The 14068-nt window shown below is 41.0% G+C and overlaps 1 protein-coding gene across 3 annotated transcripts in view; it reads right to left on the bottom strand.

Annotated features, from left to right (window-relative positions):
* Positions 1–14068, bottom strand: part of ATP10A (ATPase phospholipid transporting 10A (putative)) — a 157617-nt gene that overhangs the window by 22815 nt on the left and 120734 nt on the right. For all 3 annotated transcript variants that reach the window (XM_034757922.1, XM_034757919.1, XM_034757920.1), the window contains 3 exons: positions 11568–12129; positions 4707–4810; positions 4410–4536 (listed from right to left, as the gene is read on the bottom strand). In XM_034757922.1, coding sequence (XP_034613813.1) covers positions 4410–4536; positions 4707–4810; positions 11568–12129 — 793 coding nt within the window. The remainder of the gene's footprint in view (positions 1–4409; positions 4537–4706; positions 4811–11567; positions 12130–14068) is intronic.

Here is a 14068-nt window from a genome sequence, read left to right as displayed (position 1 = left end):
CTAGTTGCTTATGAGAATGTCATGTTGGATTGTGCTAAAATCCTTACTAAAATGAAGTATCAGAGGGGTAGCCGTGTTAGTCTGAATCTGTAAAAAGCAACAGAGGATCCTGTGGCACCTTTAAGACTAACAGAAGTATTGGGAGCATAAGCTTTTGTGCGTAAGAACCTCACTTGCATCTGAAGAAGTGAGGTTCTTACCCACGAAAGCTTATGCTCCCAATACTTCTGTTAGTCTTAAAGGTGCCACAGGACCCTCTGTTGCTTTTTACTAAAATGAAGGTATATCATGTCTATTCTTTTCACCCTATCCACTAGGCCAGTAGGTCGGTCAAACAAAGGAAATTAGATTGGTTTCGCATGATTTGTGCTTGACAAATTTCTGCTGGCTGTTCCTTATAACCCTATTATCCTCCAGGTGCTTACAAATTGATTGTTTAATAATTTAGTCTAATATCTCTCCAGGAATTGAAGTTAGGTTGAGTAGTCTATTGTTATCTAGGTTCTCTTTGTTCCCCTTTTAAAACATAGGTGTTAGGTTTGTCCTTCTCCAGGCATCTAGGACCTCACTCATCCTCCATGAATTTGCAAAGATTATTGCTAATGGTTCCAAGATTTCTTCAGCTAGTTCCTTAATTACCCTAGGATGAATTTCATTAGGCCTGCTGTTTTGAATACATCTAACTTATCTAAATATTCTTTAACCTGTTCTTTCCCTATTTTGTGTTCCTTCCCCCTTGTTGTTAATATGAATTGTGATAAGCATATGGTCACAATTTACCATTTTAGTGAAGACTGAAGCAAAATAGGCATTACACATCTTCTTGATATCATCTATTATTACCTCTCTTTCCCTGCTACGTAGTGCCCCTGCACTTTCCTTCATCTTTCTCTTGCTTTTATTGCATTTATAGAGCTTCCTTTTATTGCCTTTTATGTCCTTTGCTAGGTGTATCTCATTTTGTGCTTTAGCATTTTTGATTTTGTACTTACATGCTTGTGTTATAACTAGTAAATCTGACTGGGCTGCATTGTGACGTGTATAGGCAAATGCCCCTTTTAGTGTCCCAAGGAATCTTGGCTGCAGTATAGTTTATAACAGACTGGCAACATTCCTTCCACTTTAAAACGCCAACTGAGAGAGACAAGTCTTTTGAATGTTGTAACAAAAGTAGTTTGGAACTAAGTTAAGTGTCACCACTGATACATCATTGTTTCACCAAATTCCAGAAAGACTCTATTGTGAGGCAATACAAGTCTTGACTAGTGGAGGAAATAGAGATGAAAGGTGTGCAAATTAACTGAAACAGCAAGGAAAGCAAAGTAAACTTCTCCCAGCTATTTATGTGTTCAAAGACATAACAATAGTAACACACTACCAGCCACGGGTGTCTGTCCTATAGTCTGGTCACATAGGTTAAAACTCAGAAAATAAGCACTGAGTTCAGCTGTGGCTTAATGCTATAGACCAAAACATGGGTGATAGGAAGGCACAGAACCTGGCCAGGGCCCGAGCCAATGCCTTGGGCCTAGTCCAATGCCTGTTAAAATCAATGAGGGTCTTTCCATTGACTTTTGTGTGCCCTTTTGTGTGGCACCATTTTATATCAATATAATTCTGTTGACGTCATCAGAGTTTAACTGATTTACACCAGTGTAAGCTAGAAGAAAATCAGGCTGATTGTGCCTCAGTTAAGCACAATGTCTCTGGGAGATGAGGGGGAGTTTTAGTTCTGCAGCACTTGTTCATAGGGTCAGGAGTGGCGCCAGGGATTTTGGCGCCCTAGGCAGAGGTCCTTCCGTGCTCCCGGTCATCATCGGCAATTCTGCAGCGGGGGGGTCCTTCCGCACTCCTGGTCTTCGGGGCACTTCGGTGGCGGGTCCTGGAGCAAGTGAAGGACCTGCCGCAGAATTGCCGCCAAAGACCCGGAGCGCAGAAGGACCCCCCGCTGCCGAATTGCCGCTGAGGGCGGCAAAATGCCGCCCCCCAAATCCTGGTGCCCTAGGCAACCGCCTAGGTCGCCTAAATGGAAGCGCTGGCCCTGCATAGGGTACAGCACATCCGCTGGTTTGCTGGCTGGTGCTGAGGTCCTGTTGCCTCTCTGAGTACTCTGGGGAGACTAGTTCCAACAGAGGTGCTAGCCTGGAGCAGTCCATGCAGTTACAAGGAATGCTACTGCCTATGCACAGATGCAAGGGGAGAGATATATCTCTCCCAGCCTCACTGGTGCAATCCTGCAGTGCTTGCCACAGTGCACCAGTATGTGATTAGACTCAAAGTCTCTTCTACCACAGTTTGAGGTTGTCAGAGGAGAACTGGCAGAACAGATTGTTTATTTCTGGCTGGAGTCTATTTGTACTTATCCCGCTGTGGTTAACTATGTTTTTATTTATTATTAAGATGTGTCTGTACACGCAGAGTCAATAGAAGCAGCCCAGTCACATTTGCTTGAAATGATTAAAAACATTAGCGCTGTTCCAGGTATCTTTGCTAGAGAAAGAAACTAATTGTCTGAGGAAATAATAGATATTTATAATTTATTGAGCTTTTGACATTTTAGTTAAGTAAATAAATAGAACTACTTAGCACTTGAACAGTCCTTTACATTTACAAATGTTAATGACATCACGAGATCCCTAGGAAGTGACTGTTATTATCCCCTTTCTTTGGAGTACGGAGGCCCTGATTGTCCAAACATGAAAGTGCTTAACTTTATGTAGATGGTGTCAGGAATCAGGGCCTGCAGCAGAGCTAATCTCCAGGCAGCCTCATGAGTACAAGCTGGCTTGCAGCAGGCTGCCTGATTGGCCACACCACCTGATTGACTGGAGGGACCAGCGGGCCACTCTTAAGCCAGCAGCAACAGCAGCTCGCTGGATGCTCAATGCTCATGCCCACTACTGTGCCTGTTCCAGTGTTAACTTGTTCCTGCTGCTCCTGTCCTGCCCCCAGCCTTGCCTCTGTCCTGCTCCTGCCCTGATCCCCTCCTTGCCTGCTACCCTATTTGCTCTAGTTCCGGACCTCTGTCTTGACCTATGGCTCTGGCTTCTGACTACTGGTTCAGGCTCTGACCCTAGACCTTAGTTCCTGATGCCCAGGGCTTAAATTCATCCAGGGCTGTCCAGAGCAGAGCTCCGGTAAATAGTTTCAAACCCATGTGGCAGAAGCCCTGAGCCCTGGCGTCTCCCATGAGGCAGAAGCCCCAAGCCACTGGTGTCCCCACAGGGCAGAAGCCCCAAGCCCTGGCGCCCCCCATGGGGTGGAAGCCCCGAGTCCCAGGGCTCTGGGAAATACTCTGTGAGAATTTAAGCCCTGCTCTAATCACCATTGCCTGATGCCCACTCTGATCACTAGGCTAGACAATCCTAGCTCCAATTGCCTGACACATGGGCCGTCTCAATTAAACCACTTGTGTAAAGCATATGCATAAATCTTTGCAGGATGAGCACCACAGAGAGGTTACAACTTAGACCTTTCAAAGTACTCAGTATGTGACCCTAACTCTGCTCCCATTGAAATCAAGGGAAATTTTACTACTGACTTCAATGGGAGCAGTTAGGCTGATGCACAGTACTTTTTGATAATCCTACCCTAAGTGACTTGCCTGAGGCAACACAACAAGTCAACCAGAGAGTCCAGGATTAAATGAGTTCCTACTTCCCAGACTTGTCAAAGTGATTGGTATCCCAGAGGGATGAAAAATCTCAAATATTTTCAAGATGCACCATCACTGTAACGAAAATCTGCAGGCAGATTGGGCCAAATCCTGCTTTTCTTACTCAGGTTAGCCAATTCATTGAAGATAATGGGTCAGGTTCATCCCCAGTTTTACACCATTGTTTTAATTCAGGGGTTCCCAAACTTGGTTCATGGCTTGTTCAGGGTAAGCCCCTGGCGGGCTGCGAGATGCTTTGTTTACCTGAGCGTCCGCTGGTACGGCCACTTGCAGCTCCCAGTGGCCGCGTTTGCTGTTCCGGGCCAATGGGAGCTGCAGGAAGCAGTGCAGAGTGGGCCACTGCTTCCCGCAGCTCCCTTTGGCCAGGAACAGCAAACCACAGACACTGGGAGCTGTGAGCGGCCGTACCAGCAGACGCTCAGGTAAACAAAGCATTTCGCAGCCCTCCAGGGGCTTACCCTGAACAAGCCATGAACCAAGTTTGGGAACCCCTGGTTAAGTTGGTATTACATCAGGGATAAAATTGTTACCTAAGCAAGGCAAACAGGATGTGTCTTATGTTAATTATTATCCCATTCTTTTGTGATGATGCAAGAGACACTCGTGAGGAAGTCCAGTAATAACCAATTTCTGTATGCATAGAAATCATTGAAAAGATAGAGCAGAGTTTTAAAATCGAACTTTGAAAATGTTTAACACATTTTAATTTAATGTCCCGCTCTCATGTAGTTACCGAGTAGATGCAGATTTGTCTCTATACGAAGTGCAGATTGAAACAGCAGCTCTTCGCGGTTTTCAATAGAAGATTCTGCTTCTAAATGACTTTTTAACCAACTAGCATATTCTTCTTTGCTTAGAACCTATTTAAAAGGAGAAGGTAAGAGTACATCCAAAAAGATGCATAAGCATTCATGCATTACTGAGTAAAATGAAAAAAAAATCCCTAATAAATGTTCTTGCTAATGGACTGCAACAAAAAGATTTGTCAATACTCTCCTTAAAAGCAAACTAAGAGCTTGCATATACTTACTCTCTTGGCAATACACAAGGTCCGCAGCCCATCTACAGCATACAGATTAAGGTAATTCTGAGTTTTGCTTTGGATTTTTTTTTGATGATTGCCTCTAGGGTCATCTAGTTAAAAATAAAGGAGAAAACTAATGAATGAAAAATAATAGCAATTAAATGGCCTTAGAGAATATAATTGTTTCTTCAGCACTTACTGTACAAAAGCTTAAGAAGCAATACTTTTAAAGAGCTCCTGACGTCTCATGGAAAATTTTGAAAAGCTTTCTATTTAGAAACAATTCTCTTTACATACTATCTATTTTTTAATTCCCTCTTTAAAAGTCACCAAGAACAACTGTATAACAATAAGATCTTTCCTTATTAAGCATTCATCTGCTCCTCAAGTATTTTGTGACATCATGATAATCTCCATAGCAACCAAGTATGTCACGAACAGAAGTATGATTTCAAACTGGCAATAAACAGAAGCAGATAGGCTATGTATCAAAAATCTTATTATTAACCAAATGTTTCTAAATAAATGTGGGTAGAAAAGATATTTAATTTTATTTAGAAATAATACTAAGTTCTCAAAATGATCTTTTCAAGAGTTGGAAAGGGATGATATTTTTATCCTCCAGGATCAAGACAGACTCAAGTACAATGTACAATCACAGCAATAACCAATATTAAGAATTAATTATAATAACAGTGATAAAGTGAACATAGAAGCAGACAAGAGAAAGCATTTTAGGTTGAAACAACAGAGTGAGGATACTCGAGAAACCTCGATATCTTGAGGCAGCAAGTTTACTATAAATCAAAATAGTTCCTGAAAGTCTACAAGATTTCTAGGTTTATAAGACCTATGACTTCAGACGGATAGGCCTATGCAGTGTTCCTCAGGCAATATTGGTGTTACAGGAACTTCTTGCTTTACATGGTTCACAGTTGTGATTGAAACTGGAGATAAGGGGTTGGGAAGGCACAGTTTGGTGGATATAGTGTTAGCAGTTCTTGGTAAGTTTGCTCTCACCCAGCAAGGATATTAGCAGCGGGTCTTGACAATAGATAACTTTCTAATATCAGATCAAATGACAATAGTGATGATTGATATATTTATCCAGGGTATGGACATGTGATGTCTGTCTTATCTATCTTGGAGTTTTATACTGGCACTCAACACCATAGTATCTGAGCACCTGCCAGATAAAATCAACAGCAGGTTAACTTCATGAAGTCTCTGGCCCTTTTTCCTTGTCATGGTAAATAACTCTGCTTTTCTTTTTGATCTTATTAATTTCCTTTTTTATTTTTATTTTCTGGTAGTTGATTTTTTGGGGTATTATTTTCTTTCAGCATTTCCTTGTTTCAGGGCAGCAGGTCCCTGTCCTAAGTTTCCTAAGCAATGGTAGTGCACATTACTAACAATGGCTTAGCAGACTTATAGTAGAAATGTTTTTTTGTCATTGTTTGCCCAACCTTGCTTAAATCTGGTTTGGCTTCACAACTTCAAGTTTCATGTTTCTTTTAGGAAACAGTTTTGAGGGAATACATATGCATACCAACAACGGAGAGAGTAACTTATCAAAAGATATGTGCTGATACTCAAGTAACTTAAGACAGGTTTCTTTGCTGGCATTCTTGGATTTGGTGTGTATGCAACTCTTTTACAACAATTGGAAAGATAATTCTTTCAAGGATGTCCAGCCTTTAAATCTGGTGTCACTCTTCTGGTAGTGTTCCAATTCTCTTATCTGAAAAAATCTGTTATAATAATCTTCAACAATTATATAATCTAAGTTGTTGCACATAAACAGATGGTCTTGTTGGCATTTCAGTAGCATCCTTGTTTGTTTTGTTTCTGAATATGACTCATACACTGAACCTTTCAAGTGTTACTGACATCATTAATGATACTTTTCATTTTGCTGACACATACACAGCCAAATAAGAACATCTTGGGCTTTGTTTACATTTTCCCATGTCCATGAACCCACACAATATTGTGTATTACCACAATGTACGTTCATGTTAGCTGTTTTATATATATAACTATTTTCTCACCTTTAAAGATTGTGCCATCCAAGAGCACAACTCTGTAGTTCCATTAATCTATAATGTTGGGAGTACAACTTTTCTACTGTTTGGCCATTCATCCAGTATTACTGGCTTCAGAACCTTTATTTGTTCATTTTCAGTTCCATCTTCAATTTCTGTCATTTTCTGGAGTACCATATGTAGCTGCATGCCCATTCATCCACTAGTGTTATGTGGATATTTTCTTGACAGTGTACCCTGCAATAGATTTTATCTTTTTCTGGAAGATGAGCAATTTCAATCTTGTATTTATGCAATCGGAGAGCCATTCCTGGGTGGTTTTGCCAGAGATAGAGATTTCTTCAAGAATTATTCAAACAGTTCACAAGCTGATTCAGTTGTAACACAGGGCTGGAGCACACATTTACTGAACTTGCAGCCAAATACAATTACATATAGTTTCTTTTATACATGTACATAATTATTCTCTGTGGTGTATGAGACTTGCAAAGACATGGCCTTCTGGGAGCAGTCCTGAACAAGTCCATTTTTAGATCCAGCTAGTTTTAGAGAGTCAGCATTTTTTTAAAGGAACAAAACATGGAAGCACTGAACCTATTTCATTGTGATAAGGTCTTTTGTATTCTAGAAAGCAATGTTGTTTGCTTGCTTATTCCAGATGAAGTATCTCACTGTAGAAGCCATCACAGTGATGCAGTGATTTCGGATAAGTTTGGTGTAATCTTGGACAGATGGATAAAACACACCAAGAACTGTTTCTGTCACTATAAGCTTAAGGGTACGTCTACACTTACCTCCGGGTCCGGCGGCAGGCAATCGATGTTCTGGGATCGATCCCGGAAGTGCTTGCCGTCGACACCGGTACTCCAGCTCGGCGAGAGGAGTACACGGCATCGACGGGGGAGCCTCCCTGCTGCGTCTGGACCCGCGGTAAGTTCGGACTAAGGTACTTCGAATTCAGCTACGTTATTAACGTAGCTGAATTTGCGTACCTTAGTCCGAAGTGGGGGGTTAGTGTGGACCAGGCCTTAGTGGCACCAGCATTAAGAACAGGTTCAGAATAGCTTACTTTTTGGAACATAGAAAATGATTTTCTATGGATGGAGACATATACCTTTTTCATGTGATCTCTCATGTACAGCATGATGGATTGCATCACATTCTTTATTTTATCGAACAAATAATAGGGAATCAACAATGATAGCTGTAATTCCTTTTAATCCTTCATATGCCTCATCAGTCTTGCACTGACATTCACCTTCTGGTCAGATGTAAATAAGTAAATAAAAACGCAGAGAAAAGGAATCTGCTAAAGTTATCAAAAGATATGTGCTGATACTTAAGAAACTTAAGACAGGTTTCTTTGCTGGCATTCTTGGATCTGATGTGTATGCAACTCTTTTACAACCATTGGAAAGATAATTCTTTCAAGAATGTCCAGCCTTTAGATCTAGTGTCACTCTTCTGGTAGTGTTCCAATTCTCTTATCTGAAAAATCTGTTATAATAATCTTCAACAATTATATAATCTAAGTTGTTGCACATAAACAGATGATAATCAAGTAATTTAAGACAGGTTTCTTTGCTAGAATTCTTGGATTTGATCTGTATGCAATTGTTTTACAACAACTGGCAATTATAATTCTTTCAAGGATGTCCAGCACATGTAGCCAAAGGAATCAGCCAAAATCTATTTTGAAAGTTGATAGTTGTGGTGTCTATGCAGTTGTCCAGTACCTTGACCTTGCATTCACCCACTCAAACAGTGTACACTCGTAAATGTATATGTGATGTCTTCAACAGCTGGCAAAGGACGACATGTTTGTTTAATTCCTCAGAACCAAAGAGAGAGTCAGGTTTGCTTGTTTGGGCTTTTTCCATGACCACAAGTGAGTTAATCAAACCTGTCATTGCTTTAGTAATGAGACCCGTATGTAATCTAATTCCTGCTCAAGCTGATTACTCAGTTTAAGCAGTAACTTTCCTTTTTATGGACTGTAGGAGTCCCTGTTTGGCAAGATGAAAGGAATATTATCCTGGGAATAATCCAAGTGCTTTGAAAAATTCTGCATGTTGTGTGAGAACACCAGCTTTCATAGTCTCAACTGGAAAAACAAATAGCTCCAATGTAATAAATTCAGAAATCTTACAAGTTTTCAAGCTCATTGGTGGTTTCTGATTATTCACAAGATAACACTCAAGCTATAGCATGGCATTTTTGCATCTGCTTTCTGGCTTGCATGTACATGATACTTTAAAATGTCCTTCTCCATAGCCAGATAGTTTGTTCCGGTAATGGAACCTGACATTTGGATATTGTAGTGGTCCCTTGGTCTCAGGCTTGGAAGGAGGCCACTCTGTCTTGCTGCATCAGGCACCAAACAACAGTAAATTAGCCATCAATGGCTCTGGCCCTCTGGGAGGGACAGAGCAGTAAACAGTCTCTAGTCCCAGCTTCCTGGCTAGGGCAGACAACAATCACAGTCTAAGGCCAGAGCAATAAGAATGGTCGCAGGCCTTTGGGCCTAAGGGACTCTTGAAGATAAGGTCCCTGTAGGATGGATCCCCAAGTACAATTCCATGAATGAAGATAGCGTTTGTACCATGGACAGATTAATTGATACTTAAGGTCACTCAGAGCAGTTTACTAAAGACAGCCTACTTATGGCAGCTGATCATAGCGCTGAGAAGGAAGGTAAGAGCAATTACTACACTTTGCTATACTTATGAATCCAAAAGTTACAAAACATCATGACTCAATTCTGGATAAGAGTCTTTATAAAAAAAAAAAAATCCAAAATTCTAAAACCAGGGTCAGTTTGGACATCTCCAAGTGCTGTGGTTCAGAGTTGTTCTATTTCCGTGTGCCCATCGGTGGAATTTACCCCTTCCGAACAGCAATTTTCAAAGTTCTTTCCTTATCCTTTTCTGACCAATACCAGAATATTTGTTTTACATTAACAGCAGATTTTTTTTGCAACTGCCTATGTCTGGAAAAAAAAAGCAGCTTCTTTTTCTCCTAACTTTAATCTCATGGTGAGTTCGATTAAACTTTCCCAGCATTACAAATTCTTTATTAACACTTTGGAGGGAAACAAGTAACCTCAGATGTATTATGTGCATTCCTTGATATCAATAACTTTATCAGACATTATTCAAGAATACTTTATAGTGAGCTAAGGACAAGTTCTTGAATTTTTGCCTCTGCTGTGACCTATATAGCTGTAAAGCAGAAAACTAATTGTGACAGCCTGAACTCCTGAAATATCATGGACAAACTTTATTGAATTAAGTTAAACCTTATTGAATTAGGGTTAATACCTCTGTGGTCCATTGTATTAAAAATGCAGTTGTGTATTGTTATTGTGGAATTGTATGTAATTCCCCTTGGAGGATGGGGATGCTGATGTAATTCCTCTGGTTATCAGCCCTTTGAAGCCACCCTCCTGGAGAGGTACACATATACCAAGTCAAACTTGATTTTCGAGGGTCCAACAAAGAAAGGATTTTTGGATAAATAGCCTGGTTTTAAACAGGCTCAGAGCCTTCCTCCTGCTCCTGCAAATAGACAAGATCCCAGGTCCATGGAGGGCCCAATCCTTACGGAAGGGTTGGAAGAACTTGGCCTATTGAGGCCCCATAAGACTGGGTGTTTGTTATGAGCTGATGCTGTGCTGAACTTGAAACCAAAACAAAAACCCTTACGAGGAGTGTGGAAGGATTGCTCCTGCCAGAGCCCATGTAAGGGGTGGGGTGATCTCCAGTAAGCTTATTAGCAGGTAGATAGGTTCCTTTATTGTTTTTAATTTGTTTTCTCTGTAATGCTTTTTACCTTAAGAACAAAGTAAGCTTTCTTAGAAAGAGCTGTGTGGTAACTTATAACTGTGGGCAGTCACACTGCTAACTCTCTCTGAAGAGGACGCAAGCACATGTGCTTGGCCAGCCTGTCCAAGTACATGTGACAGTTGTTCTGAACTGTGACACTAAATTAACATTTCCTGTAGCTCTTTAATGAAAATTACACAGTATGATCCTTTCACTGGTATTCACGGCAGCAGCCGTCAGTAATGTGAAAGTAACCATAAAGTCAACACACTAGTGAGATACAGGAAATCTCTGTAATACATTAGATTTCTGTCCAGTCACACTGGGTTAACATTTGAATGATGTACATAATAAAATGTTGAACACAGTAAATCAGACATCCCACATATTGAAAAACCTAGGTCTCAAATAAGTGTATAAGAGCTGACCAGGTTGTCTTTAAATCCAATTGATTATAATAAAGAGGCATTAAGATTGCTTCTGGTTCATAGCTTGTTCACATATTTGAGACTTTGTAACTGAAAAAGCACCTTCCAAAAGATAAGCTTCCTGTTCACAGTTAGAAGTCTATTCATCACTAATCATCTGCATCTTTAAAACTAAGACCACTAGTAATTACCCAAACAACATTTCTCTTAATACAGAAACATCTGAGTAAGCAAGCAATGTTGGGAAAATGTACTCAATGAAAGGTAAATTGATTTGGCAAGGTCTTAAAAAATGTTCACTTAAAATAAGGTTTGCCATTGGGAAGGCTCATACTGAAATCAATATTACTCACATTTCTTTAGGCAAAGTACCAACAATCCATTATAAGAAGTTACTGGTTATTGAGTTTATAAAAGAAGCAGAGAGGTCCTGCTATAATATATTTCCGCATACCCGTAAACGATACAGACATGGCTCTGTTCTAGAAAACTGCAATCGGACATGCTGAGATTGAAGTTCTCTAGCACTGTCTAAGAGTTAATTGGAAAAAAAGTAAGCGAGAACTATACCTGAAGAACAGGGCAGAAGAAGATCCATAATAACTGAATCCGCTCCTTTGGTGTAAACATTTATTTCATCTGTAAGGGGATGCCTAACCACCACTGACATTCTTTTTCTGATGGAATCGAAGCCCAGTGTGTGCAAGAGTTCAAAGGTTAACCTTCCCAGATGAGGTAGCTCTACTGATACCTGGTCAGACAGTCTTCCAACCAGAGCACAGTTATATGCCCGAGCTGCATAGACAAGCGCAGCTTCATCTGGACTCTCTGCCTCATAACGGAGTTCTCCTTCTTCAGGTCTACTCCCTATAGCCCTTCTGTCCTGCTGTGAGCTATATCCATTGTTATTCATCTGCGGAGAGTGCGCCAACTTCTCTTCCAGTTTTAATAAAGTGCTCTCAGTGGATGTAGATGAAAGAATACTAGAACCGACTCTGGGCATTGATTTACTGGTAGTCAGGCTTGATGAACTGCTGCTGTTAGATCCAGAGGTCAGACGGCTGGGAGTGAATCTTCGAATGAAGTCTTCTATGGTCTTTACCGGCGACTTCAGTTCAAATCTAACTCTAACCTTGAGAAATAAAAACCAACCACCAAAAAAAAAAAAGATATATAAGAAATCTGACATTGTCATTTGATAACTCAAAGTAAGAAGCAAATCTCAGTCAGTGGCAAAAAGCTACGACAATCAGAGCTGAACAAGTAAGTGACCAAAAATCCGTAGGCTGACACTGTACCAGAAATGCTACTGGAACCAATATGTATACACTTCAGAATTTACACTATTGTTGACCCTTCCTTGTGGAACCAATGTTAGAATTGCACCCAAAAATAATGTTAATATAACTAAAACCTTTGCATTCTATGGGTATGTCTAAGTGTGTAAATTCAGCTTGAAGAGACATACCCCTGCTAGTTCTGATCAAGCTAGCACATTAAAAATAGAAGTTACTCCTGGGGGAATTCTGTGCCACTGCATGTGTGCATAATTAATGACCACACATATTTTTAATTTTTTGCTCAGATAAAAGCGTCTGCTGGAAAGTTGCTGCAGTTCCACATTTTGCCCATCAGAGGGCACTGTGGTGATAGACTAGAGCAGCAGCTCCCAGCCAGCTAGGGAAGAGAAAGAGGCTGCAGTGCCTTCTCCACAGCACCTGTCGGATCAGGTCATGAGACGGAGACTATGGGGAGACAGACAGCGTGGGGCTGCTGGGGGTCAGACAAGGGATCATAAGGGCTAGTGGAGGAAGACAGTCTGGGGTAGGGGCTGAATGGGAGTGGAGGCGCAGGGCCACGGGGGGGGAGGGAGGTGCAAGGCCACATGGGGATGGGAAAGGGGTGCAGAGCTACAGTGGGGAGGGGGATGGCTGAATGGGGGCACAGACACTTGCAGACAGGGGAGGGGGTGCAGTGCCATATGGAGATGGGGGGAGTGGGTGTCTGAGTGGGGATGGAGGGACACTAGGGGACAGGGGCAGTTGTGCCTGAGTGAATGGGAGAGGCTAGAGATCAGCCAGGGTCTGCATGGGTCAAGCTCCCTAAAAATCCCTCTCCGCTCCCCACCCCCCGCAAAAAGCTGTTCCATACTTTTCCCACCCATACACAGCAATGCTCCAAATTCACACCCAGGCTCCTTCCCAGCAATTACTTTCCTCTCCCTCAGCTCCTCCATTACCCCTGACTTCACCAAGCCTTTGCACTGCTTCTGAGGGGTGTGGGAAACATGGTTCTGTATTGTAATTTAAATGAATTATTACTCAGAGTTCTGTATTAATATGCCTAGTAACGAATTTATTTGTCAAAAAATACATCCCGAATCTTTTTTGTTGTCTGTATTGTTACAGACATACTTACTGATAGGTATTTTGAAATAAATGACCAAAAATAATTGAAACTAGTGTGGTTATATCATGTTATTTTGACAAATAAGATATGCAGAATTTGAAAATATTGTGTGCAGTATCTTAAATATTTTGTTGGAGAATTTTTAATTTTTTGGTGCAGAATTCCCCCGGGAGTAAGAAGTGTAGCCATGTTGGTGTGAGCAGCAGGAGGGGCTACCCACACCGAGTATGATCCCATCTGAGACTATAGGTATGTAGTTGGGGTAGCTAGCTCCTCCTGCCACTTGTGATGCTGTGGCTACACCACTATTTTTAGTGCACTAGCTTGATCAGAGCTAACCAGGCATGTCTCCTCCTATTGGAATTTACACATTCCAGCTCTAGCGTAGACATACCACTTGTGTGTATTCAGTAAAGTTGGTCGAAAAAATGTTTATGGAACACTTCTGTGGGAAAATGCAGTTTTGATGAAATCTAAATGTTTCATGGGAATGTGTCTATTTCAACACCATTTTAGACCAGACGAAGTTGAAACAAATCATTTCAACTTTCTCTTTCATTTTGATAATGTTGAAACATTTTGTTTTGATAAGGTAAAATGTTGTATTCTGATATTATCATTTTAATTCATTTTGTTCAGACTTGTATATTATACTAAAATAT

Source organism: Trachemys scripta, chromosome 1 (genome assembly GCF_013100865.1).
Source record: "Trachemys scripta elegans isolate TJP31775 chromosome 1, CAS_Tse_1.0, whole genome shotgun sequence".
NCBI classification, from domain to species: Eukaryota; Metazoa; Chordata; order Testudines; family Emydidae; genus Trachemys; species Trachemys scripta.
The sequence above is the reverse complement of the archived record's forward strand: the minus strand, read 5'-3'. Positions and strand labels throughout refer to the sequence as shown.